Raw genomic sequence first — 17,024 nt, forward strand, 5'->3', positions numbered from 1 at the left:
AGCTTAGCCTCCAATTGAGAATCAATATCAATTTGAGTACCCAAAGAAACAGAAACATTGTGGGCTAGATGGTTAACATATGTGGCAGCTTGAATACTGTGAGCTAAACTTTACAGCTGCTGTGGCAGCCGTGGCCACAATACTAACAATAGTCAAAATACTAGCAATAAGAATACTCAGAAAACGTTTGGGGCGGACAATTAAATCGCGGATGTCATGTAAAATTTGCAGGCTATATTCATCATACCAGGGGCCAGAAACATTAACAGGAAGCATAACATAAGGGGATTGATGAACGACGAGAATAGTATGGGTAGGAAAAATAGAGGAATCAATGCAGTTGGTAAGAGTGCAAGAAGGGCAAGAAATACGGTAGTGACCAGAAGAGACGGAAATGTTAACATGACTATAGAGTAAGGCATAAGGAGAAGCAACACAGGCTTGGACATAATGTTGGGAGCGAGAGGGGTAAGAAACACTGCGGGTACCGGCCTGCCAATAACTAGGGGTAAGAGCAGTAAAAAGACGCCAGAGAGACGTGTAGGTGCGGCCAGAGGAGGTAGAAAAAAATAGGAGTGGCCTAGCCGCCAGGGGACTGGTACCGATCAAAGGAGGTGGAGAGCGGCGCGGGGAGAGACCAATCATAAAGAGGGAAACCAGTAGAAAGGGTATAGGTAAGGGCAGTGAGTTGTTTAGGGTAGCAGAGTTTCCAGGGGGGAGAGGGGTCAAGAGAGGAGTTAACAACATGGCAGCGAGAGCGAGGAATAGATGGGAAATCAGGAGAGGAAGAATTCCACGATTCTTTGATACCAAGATAGGTGAGAAGCCAGTCCCTAGCATAGAAAGAGGTTTCGCCCTTAAGGAGGGCAGAAGGGCCTTCAAATGTGGTGAGATGCTTCATTCCTAATTCAAAGCAAAAGGGACCATTGGTAGAGGGGAGAATAGTTGAGAGCGAGTTGGTCCCATATTTTCGACGCATAAAAACACAGGGGGAGAAGCAGCTTGGGCAAAATAGGAGTAATTGGCAGTTTGAGGGGTAATATGAGTGGAGGAAGGGAAGCCAAAAAGAGAAGTATCATTCAAATAAACAGGAAAAGCAGGGTCAGTCCAGGTAACAGGACGGAGGATAGGAGGGTCAGGGACATAAGTCCAAAGGATTTGAGAAGAATCAGCAGAGTGAGCATGGGAGGGGGAAACCTGGCAGGACAATATGGCCATCTTGGCAATAAACATGACTGCAGGGGAACGGGAGTGTCCTTGTTCAAAAACAAGCTGGGTCGCTTCAGCAGTCAGACAGCGAAGTTGAGACCAGGTCGGCAGGGCACTGCCATGGAACGGTGTGCAGATTTGTTGTGCCCGTCGCAGGGGGCGGCGTCTCCGGTGGGGTGGCGGTGTCAGTGTCAGGCGACGAAATCGAGGTATTAGGGCGTTTGCTCTGCTGTTGAACTGGTCCATGCTTGACGAGACGTTCAGGTACCCAAATTGGCGAGGCAGCAGACCTGGGAAAAACACAAACATGTCCTCGTCCCCAGATGAGGACTGGATCTGGTCCATGCCATTGGTTAGCTAAAGGATCTTTCCACAAGACCTCAGCTGTAGCCTTATCCTGAGGGTGCCAGAAACGGTCGGCGGCGGAGAAGCCATTGGCATCCAAAGTTAAGAAATTTAGGACATATAAGGCATGATGCAACCAGTTGTGGGGCGTCTTATGAATAAAGTGAAGGGTACTACCCTGTTTGAGTTTGTGTAGTAAAGTTTTGAGGACAGCGTGGGAGCGTTCCACAACGCCCTGACCCTGAGGATTAAAAGGAATGCCAGTGCGATGACAAATCTGAAACTGAGAACAAAAGTTAGCAAAACCTTTGCTGGTATAGGCAGGGCCATTATCAGTCTTTAAAATCTTGGGGGGTCCTATAATAGAGAAAACTTGTAAACAGTGAGAAATAACATCCTTCACAGCTTCACCTGTATGAGCAGAGGCCACAACAAAATGAGAACAGGTGTCAATGGTAACATGTACATATTGTAATTTACCAAAGGGTGCAAAATGAGTGACATCCATTTGATAAATATGGCCCGCTTGCAAGCCCCGAGGATTAACCCTGTGGTGTTGGGTAACAGGCAGGTGAGGCAAGCAAGCCGTACAGGTACAGGTTTTAATAATTTGTCGAGCCTGCTCTGGTTATCTTAAATTGCAAAGGAAGGCTGCGCGCACTTTGGTGATGCAGCGCATGAGAAGCCTCGGCCTGTTGGATAGGAGATAAAACAGGGAAAACATGTTGAGTAAGTTGATCAGCAAACAAATTACCCTCAGTCAGGGGGCCAGGCAGGGTAGAGTGAGTCCTGATATGTCCTATAAAGAAAGGGTAAAAACGTTTTTGTACTGCTTGCTGCAAGGGAAGAAGGAGGAGAGGAGTCTGAAAAGGAAAGAGGAGCAGTTTCTAAATTTTGTATCAAATTAACCACATACTGACTGTCAGAATAGATATTTAAGGGCGTATCCCAATTTTCTAAAACATACTGGACTGCCAGTAACTCCACACGCTGTGCCGAATGTTCATTTGTCTGGAAGGAAAACGGCTGTTTGTTGACCGTTCCAGCTGCAATCCCAGAAGAGGAACCATCAGTAAAGGCTAAAGAAGCAGAAGGCAAGGGCGATTTAACACCGGTCTGTGGAAAGATAAGAGAGCATTGTGAATAAAATTGTAGTAGTTTATCAGCAGGATAATGACACAAAATTTGTCCTGAAAAACCTGCAAAAGCAATTTGCCAAGAGTCAGAAAACTGCCACAGCCACTGCTGTTGGGCATTAGTATATGGGACAACAATTTTCAAAGGGTCAGTGCCAAACAAAGTTAAGGCACGTTGCCTGCCCTTAGCAACCAACGTAGCCACCAGGTCAAAGTAAGGGGAAAGAACTTTACCACGACTTGCTGGAAGATGGATCCATTCCAAAATCCCTTCTTGCCAAAAAACTCCAGTAGGGGTATAAGCAGTGCGAAGAATGCAGTAACACCATGACATATTGTCTTTAATTCTGGTCAATTTTTGTTGACGGAGGGCGTCATGAACAAGTTGCAGAGCCTGTTTAGCAGGATCCGATAACGATCTAGGAGAGGTTGGTTTGGAAGGGCCCTTTAACATATCAAAGAGGGGCTTAAGTTGACCTTTTAAACTAGGGCGAATCCAGTTAATATCACCCAAAAACTTTTGGAAATCATGTAAAGTCTTAAGATTACCTGTGGACAAAAGTGGAGTTTTAAAGGAGACCTGGTTAGACTCAATGAGTCTTCCAAGATAATGGTAAGGAGTAACAGTTTGAACCTTGTCTGGAGCAATGATAAGATTAGCTCTATTAAGACAATATTTTAGGAGTTCATATGCCTGAAATAAAAGAGACTGCGAAGGGGCAGCCAGCAACAAATCATCCATATAATGCAATAGCAGAGCATCAGGAAAGTCCTGACATACTGGGTAAATGGCCTTGGCAACATAGGATTGATATAAAGTAGGACTATTTGCCATTCCCTGTGGGAGAACGAACCATTCATATCTATCATAAGGCCTCTCAAAATTGGTAGATGGAACGCTAAAGGCAAAATGTTTGCAATCAGCCAGAGCCAAAGGGATGGTGAAAAAGCAGTCTTTTAAATCAATAACTATAAGATGCCACTCCTGCGGCACAACAGGAGAGGGCAAGCCTGGTTGTAGGGGCCCCATAATTTCCATGGTTTCATTAACTTTCCTTAAGTCCTGTAATAGTCTCCATTTACCAGAGCGTTTTTTAATGGCAAAAATAGGAGAATTCCAGGGACTGTTGGTAGGCCGAATATGACCCGCATCAAGCTGTTCCTGAACCAACTCTTGAGTGGCAAACTGGGGAATCAGACTTCCAGCAAATAGGATCAGCATGGGCATCGAGAGAATCAGTGGCCCTTAGGAAAAATACCCTAAACCTCGTTTGTCATATTTTGGAGAAGGAGAAATAGGCTCCGGTACTCCCTGTAAATTTTTACCTAAGCCTTTTCCTTCTTGATAATCTTGTCTTTTCATAAAATCTGCCAAGCAAAATTTCCAGTAGTAAGTTTTGCTTCCATCGCTTCTAAAACATCTCGACCCCACAAATTAAACAGGAGTCCTGGAAGGATATAAGGACGAAAATATCCCTCATGTCCCTAAGCATCAGTCCACTTTAATAAATTAGTAGATTGTTCAGGATTATTACTCATTCCAATTCCTTGTAAAGAAGTCATAGAAGGGGAGGAAGGCCACTGTAAAGGCCAGTGATTAGATGAAAAAACAAAAATATCAACTCTAGTATCTAGCAGACCCTTAAAAGGCTTGCTAGCAATCCATATAGTCAATTCAGGGCGAGTCAGTAATAGACTGCACCCAATAAGCGTGATTTGAGGATCCAAAAGCGGAGCAACCTCAAGTCTCAGTGGAAAGGGGATCACCTATAGAGGTATTCACAGGTACAAGAAGCTGCGCTATAGGCTTATCAGGAGTTAGAGTAAATATTCCACGAGGTGCCCAAACCATAACTTTAATTTTTCTGAAGAACCAGATTTACTGAGGACTTGAACCAACAACCTTGCAGTTGCAGGCCTCACACTTTAATGACTGAGCTAACAAGTCACTTGCTTTACAAAAAGTTAGAAAGCTTTTCTTAAATTGTATTTTGGATGCAAATTTGGCCACCTGAGGTAGTGTAGCTTGCCTGAGATCTGAGCGGGTGGGGCTTGCAGTCAGCAGAGAAAGGAAAAAAAAAAAAAATTTCAGTTTAAAACTGAGCTAGCAGTTTCTGGGCCTTTGGCCCCGCTGCGAGTACCCCCGCCCCAATCATGCGGAGGCAAAGCTTCTGTGGTCAAATTTTCTAAGAGAGAAACAGGACAAACACATTCACAAAGCTTTCTCCAAACAGCAGTCAATACAACAGTTTGAGGTAGATTATTACCTTGAAAGCAAAATTGATTAATCTTTTCTCCATTAAGTCCCCAAGCTTTTTTATCCAAACTTTCACCTTCAGGGATCCAGGAACACAATTCACGAACAACTTGCAAAAATTTCTGTACATGACTAAACTTTACATCACGACCTCTAGTCTTCATCATAAAACGTATAAACAACTTACATTCCTTAGACTCTAAATGCCCCATGTTTTACTCCAGACTGAAAACTTGAAAATCAACACTTGTATATACACGATTAAGAAAACAACTCAAAAACTTACTGCTGCAGCCTCACTACTTAACTGATGTGCGTCACTGTAATCCCTCGTGTCCAGGCCCCGTGTCGTGGTCGCCAGATCTCGTGGACCATCCGGGACGGGTAGGCACGTCTGCCCGGGGGTCTCTCGACCTGCAAGAGGGTCCCAATACCTGGAAGAGGGAGTGCGCCTGGAAAATTAATAAAGACACAGAGAGAGAAAGCGAGGCATCTGGAGGGCTGATAGGCTGTGCCTAAACAGCAAATTTTATTTTTCAAAGGCCAGGAATAAATACACTTTCTTGGCTCTGGTTTACGTCATAGCAAGAGGAATGCAAATGGCCAGGCACGGTGGCTCACGCCTGTAATCCCAGCACTTTGGGAGGCCGAGGCGGGTGGATCACGAGGTCAAGAGATCAAGACCATCCTGGTCAACATGGTGAAACCCCGTCTCTACTAAAAATACAAAAAATTAGCTGGGCATGGTGGCGCGTGCCTGTAATCCCAGCTACTCAGGAGGCTGAGGCAGGAGAATTGCCTGACCCCAGGAGACGGAGGTTGCGGTGAGCCGAGATTGCGCCATTGCACTCCAGCCTGGGTAACAAGAGCGAAACTCCGTCTCAAAAAAAAAAAAAAAAAAAATGTATGTCTCACATGGCCTATACAATAGAGAAGTCAGATATGCAATCAGCAGTTGTAAAAAGTAACAGAATTTCCTGTAATCACAAAGCTTGCATCCAAACATTATTCACAAAGCTTGTTTACATCCAAACATTATTCACAAAGCTTGTTTACATACAAACATTATTCCTCCTGGCTGCAGGTATCTCTGGTTTGACCTTGTTTTAGAACTGAGATGTGAAAAGGTTTTTTGGTTTTGCTCATCAGAGTATCTTTTAATCGGATTCTCCTTTGTCTACTCCTGACTCAACTTAACTCAACTTCCCCATTCAGGAATCTCTGAGTCAGGAATCAAAGCCATCCCTTATGGTGGCATTTGCTTTGCAAATGTCGACAGTTAAACCATTATCTAGGGTACAAGGCAGTCTGGTAAGTAAGGTTTAAGGATTATTCTTAAAGTCATAAAAAGGTTAAAAGCAGGAACTGGTTGCCGGTAGGGGGTCACTCGGTCTAGCAGCAACGCATAATTTTAGGCCCAAACGATATTGTGGCTGATATTAGAAACTGATCATTCATCTTTGAGTTCCTATATTTCCGGATAGCTTGACTGCCTCCAGTAGGAAACTGTGTTTGGGATCAAACTCACCGTATAGTGAGACTCACGCCTTTTAGGGGTCTCACACGGGAATGTTCCCCACAGGGAGGGACATGTGGAAAGCTTTGAGGGTATGCTGGCAATATGCTTATTCTTTGCCTGAGTACTGGTTACAAGGGAGGTCCCTTTATAATTCATTGTATTGTGCAAATGTGTGTCATGTACTTTTCTCTTTGTGTGTGTGATAGTTTATACTTTTAAAAAATAAGTTTAAACAAGAAAAGGTTGTTTTGAATTATGGAACACTTCATAGGAAGGACCAGGTACAGAGTCATGGTGGGAGGACTTTGGCTTTTTAAAGGATGACCTGTATAGCAAGGGGGGATGTGGGCCAGTACCATACACACAGTTGATAATTTGATTAAAATCCTAAAGGTGGCAAATCCCACAAACCATTTCAGAATCCCCACTAAGGAGTCTGCTTTTGTGGGTAGGGAAGATGAGGTGAGTTATGGTTGCATTACTCAAACAGAGGGCCACTGAGGCTTGGGATGAGATACTGGAGAGGTAGTCCTCTGCTTGGTGCCAGTTTTCTGAATTGATTTCTGAGCCAGTCTTCTCATTTCCTTTAGCGTATCCACACCAGTATGAAGACACTGACCTTGTCCCGCTACATCTGTGAGTTGAGTCTACAGGAATACGACTATGTCCAGGAGAAAGCTTCCAAGCTAGCTACTGCCTCCTTGCTCCTGGCCCTCTACATGAGACATCTCGGATACTGGGTAAACACTTGTGAGAGAGGAGTATGGGGGTAGAGATTTAAAAAGCAAAAGGTCAGCTCAGGGGGAAGGTGTAAATTAGGGCCACGGGAAACTCTTGGGGACAAACCTGCCATGTACTCACAATTATGAACTCTAACACCTGGACAACTTGGGGCAAAGGTTTCTACAGCAATAGTTTTGAATTATGTCATTTTTCATAATCAAAGTACCCTTTGTTCCAAAGAAAGCTCACCTGAAAGCCCTATATTACATACCAGACTACTGTGAAGGTACTCTGGTTGTCGCAGAGGGTAGTGTGACCCTACTTCTTATCCCCGGCCCTGTTCCCCTCTTGCCTCTTGCAACCCCTCAGCAAGGCTGACTCCTGAGGGAGCTTGTCGGAATAGGGTTTGAAAAGCGCTGAGCCAGAGAAGAGTAGTGAAAGCAACTGGCTGTGAGTATAAACGTGGCACTCAGGGGCATGACTTTAGTGTTCTCCTCTGAAGAAGCCTTCAAAGCCTCCAGCTCTAATACAGATAAAACTCATATTTGATGCTTTCTTGATTTTATGAAAAGTTGAGGGTAAAAGCAGCTTTAGAGAATTTTGCATTCTTACTCATGGTATGTATAATATGCAATCCAAGCAGCAGAAGTATGCTTGCAAATGCAGCCCCTCTGCCTAACCACTCCTGAGCTCCTCCTACCTAAAAATCCTGAAGCCACTGAGGGAAGAACCTGTGTGTGCTGAGAAAGAACCACATAAAGTAGTTACGTGAACTTGGACAAGCCATTCTGAAATTTCCTGAAACAGAGAAAGCATTCAATAGATGACAGTGATGATGAAAAAGAATAAATAATACTCATAGCTGGCATTTAATGAGTGCTTAGACAGTGATCTAAGCACTTTGTGTATTAACTCATTTAATCTCCATAACAACCCCACACGATAGTACTGTTATCCCTGTTTTGCAGATAAGAAATAACTCCCATGTTTATATAGCTGATGAGAGGTGGAGCTAGGCTTTGGAAATTAGGAGTGGTGTTCACAATCTAAACCAATTGCATAATCAGGATGGGAATGGCCACAGCTCTGGAGCTAAGGACCTGGAGGCCCCATGCTAAAGCAGGCTTTGACCCTTGGATCCCATGGAAATCCAGTGGACCCTTAGGGCAACAGCTGATGGGTTCAGGGCAGCAAACTGTGTGCCAGCTAAGAGAAATATTTCAGGGTTTTCACACTTGGTGACTAAACCAGTGCGTATCAGCTAAATATCAGCCTGAATCTGAAATCCAGTAGTCTGGCTCCACAATCCTCTATGTTAGCATACTGCCTTTCCTGTAGATAAAGGAGGCTTCACAGAAGAGGTGACTTTTGGGCTGGGTCTTAAAGGGTATGTAGGAACTTGTGAGAAGAGACATTCTAGGCAGAGGGAGCAATAATTATAAAGACATGAAGGCATTAGAAGGGAGCGTGACCTGACTTCAAACTATACTACAAGGTTACAGTTAATCAAAACAGCATGGTACTGGCACCAAAACAGATATATAGACTAATGAAACAGAGCAGAGGCCTCAGAAATAATGCCATACACCTACAACCATCTGATCTTTGACAAACCTGACAAAAGCAATGGGGAAAGGATTACCTATTTAATAAATGGTGTTGGGAAAACTGGCTAGCCATATGCAGAAAGATGAAACTGGAACTCTTCCTTATACCTTATACAAAAATTAACTCAAGATGTAAGATTTAAATGTAAGACCTAAAACCATAAAAACCCTAGAAGAAAACCTAGGCAATACCATTTAGGACATAGGCATGGGCAAAGACTTCATGACTAAAACACCAAAAGCAATGACAACAAAAGCCAAAATTGACGAATGGGATCTAATTAAACTAAAGAGCTTCTGCACAGCAAAGGAAACTATCATCAAAGTGAACAGGCAAGCTACAGAATGGGAGAAAATTTTTGCAGTCTACCCATCTGACAAAGGGCTAATATCCAGAATCTACAAAGAACTTAAACAAATTTACAAGAAAAAACGCCATCAAAAAGTGGGCAAAGGATATGAACAGACACTTCTCAAAAGAAGAGATTTATGCGTCCAAAAAACATATGAAAAAAAGCTCATCATCACTGGTCATTAGAGAAATGTAAATGAAAACCACAGTGAGATACTATCTCATGCCAGTAAGAATGTTCATCATTACAATGTCAGGAGACAACAGATGCTAGTTAGGATGTGGAGAAATAGGAATGCTCTTACACTGTTGGTGGGAATGTAAGTTCAACCATTGTGGAAGATGGTGTGGCGATTCCTCAAGGATCTAGAAATAGAAATACCATTTGACTGAGCAATCCCATTACTGGGTATATATCCAAAGGATTATAAATCATTCTGTTATAAAGACACATGCACACGTATGTTTATTGCACCACTGTTCACAATAGCAAAGACTTGGAACCAACCCCAATGCCCATCAATGATAGACTGGATAAAGAAAATGTGGCTCATATACATCATGGAATACTATGCAGCCATAAAAAAGGATGAGTTCATGTCCTTTGCCAGGGACATAGATAAATCTGGAAACCATCATTCTCAGCAAACCGACACAAGAACAGAAAACCAAACATCACATGCTCTCACTCATAAGTGGGTGTTGAACAATGAGAACACATGGACACAGGAAGGGGAACATCACACACAGGACCTGTCAGGGAGTGAGGGGCTGGGGAGGGATTCCATTAGGAGAAATAGCTAATGTAGGTGACGGAGTGATGTATGCAGCAAACCACCATGGCATGTGTATACCTATGTAACAAACCTGTATGCTCTGCACATGTATCCCAGAACTTAAAGTATATATTAACCAAAAAAAAAAAAAAAGAAAAAAGAAACAGCGGGGTAAGATGTTAACAACAGGTAAACTTGCATGAAAGAAAAATGGGTGTTGTATATGTTTACTTTCATAACATTTTTACTTTATTTTATTTTTTATTTTTTTGAGACGGAGTTTCGCTCTTGTTACCCAGGCTGGAGTGCAGTGGCGCGATCTCGGCTCACCGCAACCTCCGCCTCCTGGGTTCAGGCAATTCTCCTGCCTCAGCCTCCTGAGTAGCTGGGATTACAGGCACGTGCCACCATGCCCAGCTAATTTTTTGTATTTTATAGAGACGGGGTTTCACCATGTTGACCAGGATGGTCTTGATCTCTTGACCTCGTGATCCACCCGCCTCGGCCTCCCAAAGTGCTGGGATTACAGGCTTGAGCCACCGTGCCCGGCTAACATTTTTACTTTAATATTAATATTTTAAAAAAGACGGAAGCGGCCAGGCGCAGTGGCTCAAGCCTGTAATCCCAGCACTTTGGGAGGCCAAGGTGGGTGGGCCACTTGAGGTCAGGAGTTCAAAACCAGACTGTTCAACATAGCAAAACCCCGTCTCTACTAAAAATACAAAATTAGCTGGGCATGGTGGTACATGCCTGTAATCCCAGCTATTCGGGAGGCTAAGGCAGGAGAATCGCTTTAACCTGGGAGGCAGAGGTTGTACTGAGCCAAGATTGTGCCACTGCACTCCTGCCTGGGCAACAGGAGCAAAACTCCATCTCAAAAAAAAAAAAAAAAAAAAAAAAAGCATGTTGTATTTGGGGCACAATAAGGCATCCCCTATTATAGAGCAGAGAGTATGGTAAAAGGAGAGGTGCTAATGATGTTAATAGTGACAGATGAGACCAGAATGGTAGATTGTGGTCAGATTGTGAATGAAAGGCCCTGTATGTCATGCTGAGAGACCACTTTACACTAAGGCATTGAAGGCTTTTTAGGCAAGGAAGTGACCTGCTCCTGTTTGTGTGTTTTAGAAACAGTACTGGTATACCAATACAAAAGAAGGTAGAGTAGATGAGAGAGCATGAAGATGGGAACACCAGTGAGTGGGCTATTGTAACACAGTCAATGTGAAGCACTGAGGGTCTGAACTGACACAGTGGCACTGGGGCCTTTTAATCTTATTTAACACACCCAGTCTACTCCATTACCCCTTGCGTTACTCCCCTACTCAGCATGCCAATGACTGCCCTTTACCTGTGGTGGTCATTTCAAACAGTATTTGGGGGAGCCCTGGTTTTCCTGCAGAAGTGTCTCAGGGACCATGTAAAAGATACAGGTGTCCAAATTTGTGGGCTTCTTAGCTCCTACGCCCACTTCCAGGTAAGATATTTGGGCTTCCAGGTAAGACACTTGAGAAAAAGGAGTTCAAGGAAAATAATGTAAGACTTTTTTTAGGAAACCACTGACTTATAAATCCTCTTTCCTTCTCTCTCTTTTGAGCTCCCCCCTTCACCACCCATTGTGGACATGCTCTCCTCTGTGAAGCTTTCTGTGACTTTCCCAACAGAGTTCATGGGTCCTGCTGCTCTGTTCCTCCAGTATCCTATGCTCACTTCTGTTATAGCACTTATCACACATTTTGTAACTCTCTGTTTGCACGTCTGTCTCCTCTACTGGACTAGAGACTCCTCAAGGGCAGGTGCCTCATTCATTCTTATGTTCCCAGGATCCTACATATAGGTCTTGGTAATCCTAGCTAGCATTGTTTGGGTACTTACTATGTTCCAGACTCTGTTCTAGCACTTACTATGTGCCAGACTTTGTTCTATGTGTGACACACACACACACACACACACACACACACACACACACACACTCTTAATCCTATGATGGAATTACTGTAATAATCCCTATTTGGCAGATTGGGAAACTGAGGCCCCAAGAGGTTAATTAACTGGCTCAACGCCAAGCTGTTAGGGGAACTGAAATTTGACCTGAAGCATTTTGCCTCCAGAACCTCTGCTCTTAAACACTGCTATACCACTTCTGCCACATGATAAGGATTCTTAGCTGAGTGAGAAAATGAACCTGCTGAATGATAGCTGTTAGAGCTAGAGAGGAGGATCCACCTTAAGTTCATGTTGGCTCTTGAGTTGGGACCTAAACTTTGTTTTGGGGTTTACCTGGCTGTTAGCTCTGGACCTGAGAGTGAGTAAATTACAAAATCAGTCCTGTTCCTTAGGACTGGTAGATTTCTATTTATATGAACATCTGTGACCAGGGCTAATATATATGTTTTTAAGAGATAGGGTCTTGTTCTGTTATTCAGGCTGGAGTTCAGTGGTGCAATCATAGCTCACTGCAGCCTCGAACTCCTGGGCTCAAGCAATCCTCCTGCCTCAGCCTCCCAAGTAGCTGAGACTGTAGGTGCATACCACCATGCCCAGCTAATTTTTAAAATTTTTTATAGAGATAGGGTTTTGCCATGTTGCCCAGGCTGGTCTTGAATTCCTGGACTCAAGCAGTCCTCCTGCCTCGGGCTCTTAATGTGCTGAGATTACAGGCATGATCCCTACCATGCCTGGCCAAGAGCTAATATCTAAATGGTACATATGGATATAGCCATCCCAGTAGTTTGTAGCTGGAACCTATTCTTCTAGATAGCATAGTATAATTATTGATCAGTGCCCATACTGTGTCAATCTTTGAAATGTTTTGAATGTCATCTCTGCTTAAACCATGTATGGGAAGCTTGGATTTGAGATAGCAGAGATGGAGGAAGGGTGTGCTTCCTGTATTAGAAATCACTATTCGTGCTGCTTCTTCCAGGTTCCCATCCTGGAGTATTACAGTGACTACAAGATCTCTGAGCTTTACTCTGTGGTCAAACGGCTGAACAAACTGCTGACTTTCAATCCTTACTATAATCTCAAGACTGTGTATACCAAGTATTCTCACCCGTAAGTACCAAGCCTCAGCTGAGGTTGAGTTTGTGTTCATTCATGGGGAAGCTTTAAAATACTAGGCCCAGACTAGCCTCACTTAAGAGAAGAAGGTTCAGGCATTTTTTTACCTTCTTTTCTACTAAGGTTAAAGCAAGATAGGGAACCAAGGGTCCTGTGTCCCATTTGTTCCATGGAGCCTGATTGTCTTTGCCCTATTCTATACTGAGCAGACCCTTCTTCCTTTTGCAGGGTCTTCTTTGAAGTCACCAAAATCCCCACCTTGGATATGTCAAAGCTGGAGAAGATTCTGAAGTATGATTGTGTGGCTGAGGGCCCGATACTCTAGCAGCAGCCTCAGGGCCAGGCATGCATTTTAATAGGGTATCTTTATTCTACGTTTGAATTGGTCTTTTGATCACCTTTATTCATTTTTCCTCCCTGTTTGTCTTTTCCCTAACTGATAATGCTATCAATATTTATGTTGTTCGTTTTTATGAAAGAAAAAATATTGTCATATTTGACTAGAAATTGAATAAAAAATTAATGGTTGTTGTTAAAATGGTTCACATCCCCTCTTATTGTTCAGGAACCCCATGCATAGCTCAAGAATTTTTTTTCTTCCTAGTCAACGCTGAGCCCTGGCACCTAGATTACCCAATTTTCTCTTCTGTTTAGAAGACTTCTCATGGTAAGAGGAATTGAGCTAACTGAACTGATGGATGGATCTATAGAAGGAGGATTCTGGTGAGGGGGGTGGTGCCCAGTCCAAGGAGAAAGCTCCTTACCTGACAGGCAGGCCTCACTGTTCAGAGCTGGGCAGCTGGCAGTGTAGGATAATACCCTTTGGTCTCAATCTCAGGTATTTTGCTTTCTTTGCTTCTTCCTAGATGGTGAAAAGTTGGGGATCGGGATTTTAATCTAAATGTAGCCTTGCTTTCAGTTACGCAGCTTTTTAGAGTCTTAATTTGAAAATTCTCTTGGAATGGTATGTGCTAAAACCATTTTTGGCCTTGTCTTTTGCCAAGAGAAGAAATTCCTACCTGTAAAATCAGCAAGGTGTCCCATGAATGCAAACATCAACTACTTGCACAGTCTCGAATTCATATAGCATTAAGAGGTTCTGAGTTTTTTTCTCACTCTGCCCTACCTTTGGGGTGATATGTATTGGGACAGTTACTTAAGTTGTTAATAGAGGAGTGGAGCATCCGCTATGCCAGCTGTTCAAGAGCCACTACCTCAGTCTCTCAGTCTCACCCCAGGATCTCCCCACAGTCCAGCAAGTAATGTCTACCACAGCAGGAGACCTCTAGGACTCTATTCTAGTATTGTAGCTGGCAATTATCCTGATTGGTCTGTGGCCATTTGTTACCACTTGTCAAATATTTTGAATATCAGTCCTGGAGGGTGGATGTTTGGTGGAGAGGACAATCAAGGAAGCAGTTATGGGGAAAATGCCTCTTCAGTTCTGTCCCAAGACTCCCCTTGCTATTTTAATTATATCACCTTTTCTGATGTGTTAGAGACGGATGAGCATGCCAAGCCGTTAGATGTCTCAGTGTTTTCCTTCCCTTTGAATCAGTTTCCCATTCTTCCTCCTGACTTGCTTTGTCTTGGAGGCCAGGCACCACTAGGTTTCCTCCTGCCCTATTCCACTGTATTACAAGATGACTAAGGAGTACAGCCAGAGAGGTCCAAACTGCTCGGCATTGGTTCTGCTGGCACAGCCAACTTTGCATAAACATGGTAAAAGCACTAGGCTGGAAGCTATCTTGCAAATCTCCAGCCTTATTAAAAGGACATGTCTTGTATCTGCTTTTGAATTCTGGGGCTTTACATCAAGGTGAAAAAAATTAACCAGTTGAATTATTTCCCCCTTTTTACCAACCCTGTTCTTGTTGTTTTTGCAAATGCCTCAACATTCATTTTACACACACTCATCACCACTTCAAAATTAAGATAGTTATTAGAACCGGATCCTGTTAAAGGTGGATGCAAAAATTATTGCTGTTTTTGCCATTCTTTTAATGGCAACAACCACAATTACTTTTGCACCAACCTAATATTTAGTGACTTGTTAAAGAAGTACATCTGTTACTTTATCAGGAATTTGCTGGCCCAATGAGGTGGTTCATGCCTGTCATCCCAACACTTAGGGAGGTCAAGGCAGGAAGATCACTCAAACCCAGGAGTTCGAGACCAACCTGGGCAACACAACGAGACCCTGTCTCTACAGAAAGTTAAAAAATTAGCCAGGCAGAGTGGCACATGCCTGTGGTCCCAGCTACTCAGGAGACTGAGGCAGGAGGATATCTTGAGCCCAGGAGGTAGAGGTTGTAGTAAGCCATGATCATGCCACTGCACTCCAGCCTGGGCAATAAAGCAAGACACTGCTTCAAGGAAAGAAAAAAGAATTTGCTTTTATGTTTTGATGACTCTCTATACATTTAGCTTTCTTTGTAACCTTTTGTATTTTTAACAGTTTTCTTAACTGAATGGAAATTATTGTATTTATATATGTATATAACTTTATATCTCCCTATATCTTTAAGATCATAACAGTTTAAAAAACAAAACTAAAAAATTCTAAAAGTTTAAATAAACTACAAAATCATCTATATAGGTCATAAAAACACTCTGGTAGAGAAATGTGCCCAGTAATTCATAAGTAAAACAAATGTAGAAAGCCTGTGAAATAATGTGATATGCTTAGAAAAATGATGGACACATAGCATAAATATCTAATAAATGGTGGTGGAACTCTATAGTAATGGAAGGGGCACAGAGTGGCTACAGAGGTGAGGAGGGGTGAGACTGCTAAAAAAAAAAGACTTATATGGTATGTTGAAGGTTTTTATACTGAGAGTTTTTATTTGGGAGATGTACCAAGGTTCAATTAGAAAATAGAACTACTCTAATTATTTCAAACAGAGGAACTTTAATGCAAGGAATTGGTTACTCAAGAACAAAAGAGCTAAGGAGCCACACACACTGCATGAAGCTTCTGTTTTACTTAGGGTTGGAGGGGCAATAGCAAGAGATGGTGTCACCAGAGCCCCAGATGCCAGGGATATCAAGCTGAACTTGGAACCAGTGACCATTTAGGACCAACGAGGGTAGGACTGATGAAAGGAGGCTGAAGCCAGGAAGGAGACACAATTACTGCCATACCTATTGCTAGAGGTAGAGTGAGAAAGGAAATAGCCTGGCTTCTTTATATTTTAATAGTTTTAGGGGAATACGTGGTTTTTGTTACATGGATAATTTATTTAGTGGTAATCTGAGATTTTGGTGCACTTGTCACCCAAGCAGTATACATTGTACCCTGTGTATGTAGTTGTTTATCCCTCACCCTCTCCCACCCTTCCCACAGGTCCCCAAAGTCCATTATATCATTCTTATTGCTTTGCATCCTAATAGCTTAGCTCCCACTTATAAGTGAGAACATACAATATTTGGTTTTCCATTCCTGAGTTACTTCACTTAGAAAAATGGTCTCCATTTGTTCTCCAATTCCATCCATGTTGCTGTAAATGCCATTATTTTGTTCCCTTTTATGGCTGAGTAGTATTCCATGGTGTATGTATACCACATTTTTCCATCTACTCATTGGTTGGTGGGCATTTTAGATTGGTTTCATATTTTTGTAGTTGCGAATTATGCTGCTATTAACGTGTGTGCAGGTGTCTTTTTCATATAATGACTTCTTTTCCTTTGCGTGTTTACCCAGTAGTGGGATCACTGGATTGAATGGTAGTTCTACTTTTAGTTCTTTAAGGAATCTCCATACTGTTTTCCATAGTGGTTGTACTAGTTTACTTTCCCACCAGCAGTGTAAAGGTGTTGCCTTTGCAACACATCCACACCAGCGTCTACTATTTTTTCACTTTTTGGAGTAAGGTGGTATCTCACTGTGATTTTAATGTGTATTTCCCTGATAATTAGCAATGTTGAACGTTTTTCCATATGTTTGTTAGTAATTTGTATATTTTCTTTGGAGAATTGTCTATTCTTGTCCTTTGTCTACCTTTTGATGGGGTTGTTTTTTTTCTTACTGATTT

At 42.7% G+C, this 17,024-nt stretch overlaps 1 protein-coding gene across 1 annotated transcript in view; it reads left to right on the forward strand.

The window, feature by feature from the left end:
* The window catches only part of CCNB3 (cyclin B3), a 56,239-nt gene extending 42,809 nt beyond the window's left edge, over positions 1 to 13,430 (forward strand). Inside the window, exons 8-10 of the mRNA XM_074391825.1 lie at positions 7,057 to 7,206; positions 12,851 to 12,981; positions 13,216 to 13,430. Of these exons, the coding sequence (XP_074247926.1) occupies positions 7,057 to 7,206; positions 12,851 to 12,981; positions 13,216 to 13,312 (378 nt within the window). The 3' untranslated portion in view covers positions 13,313 to 13,430. The remainder of the gene's footprint in view (positions 1 to 7,056; positions 7,207 to 12,850; positions 12,982 to 13,215) is intronic.
* The last annotated feature ends 3,594 nt before the right edge of the window (positions 13,431 to 17,024 follow it).

The sequence above is a fragment of the Saimiri boliviensis genome, chromosome X, assembly GCF_048565385.1.
Source record: "Saimiri boliviensis isolate mSaiBol1 chromosome X, mSaiBol1.pri, whole genome shotgun sequence".
In the NCBI taxonomy this organism is placed as follows: domain Eukaryota; kingdom Metazoa; phylum Chordata; class Mammalia; order Primates; family Cebidae; genus Saimiri; species Saimiri boliviensis.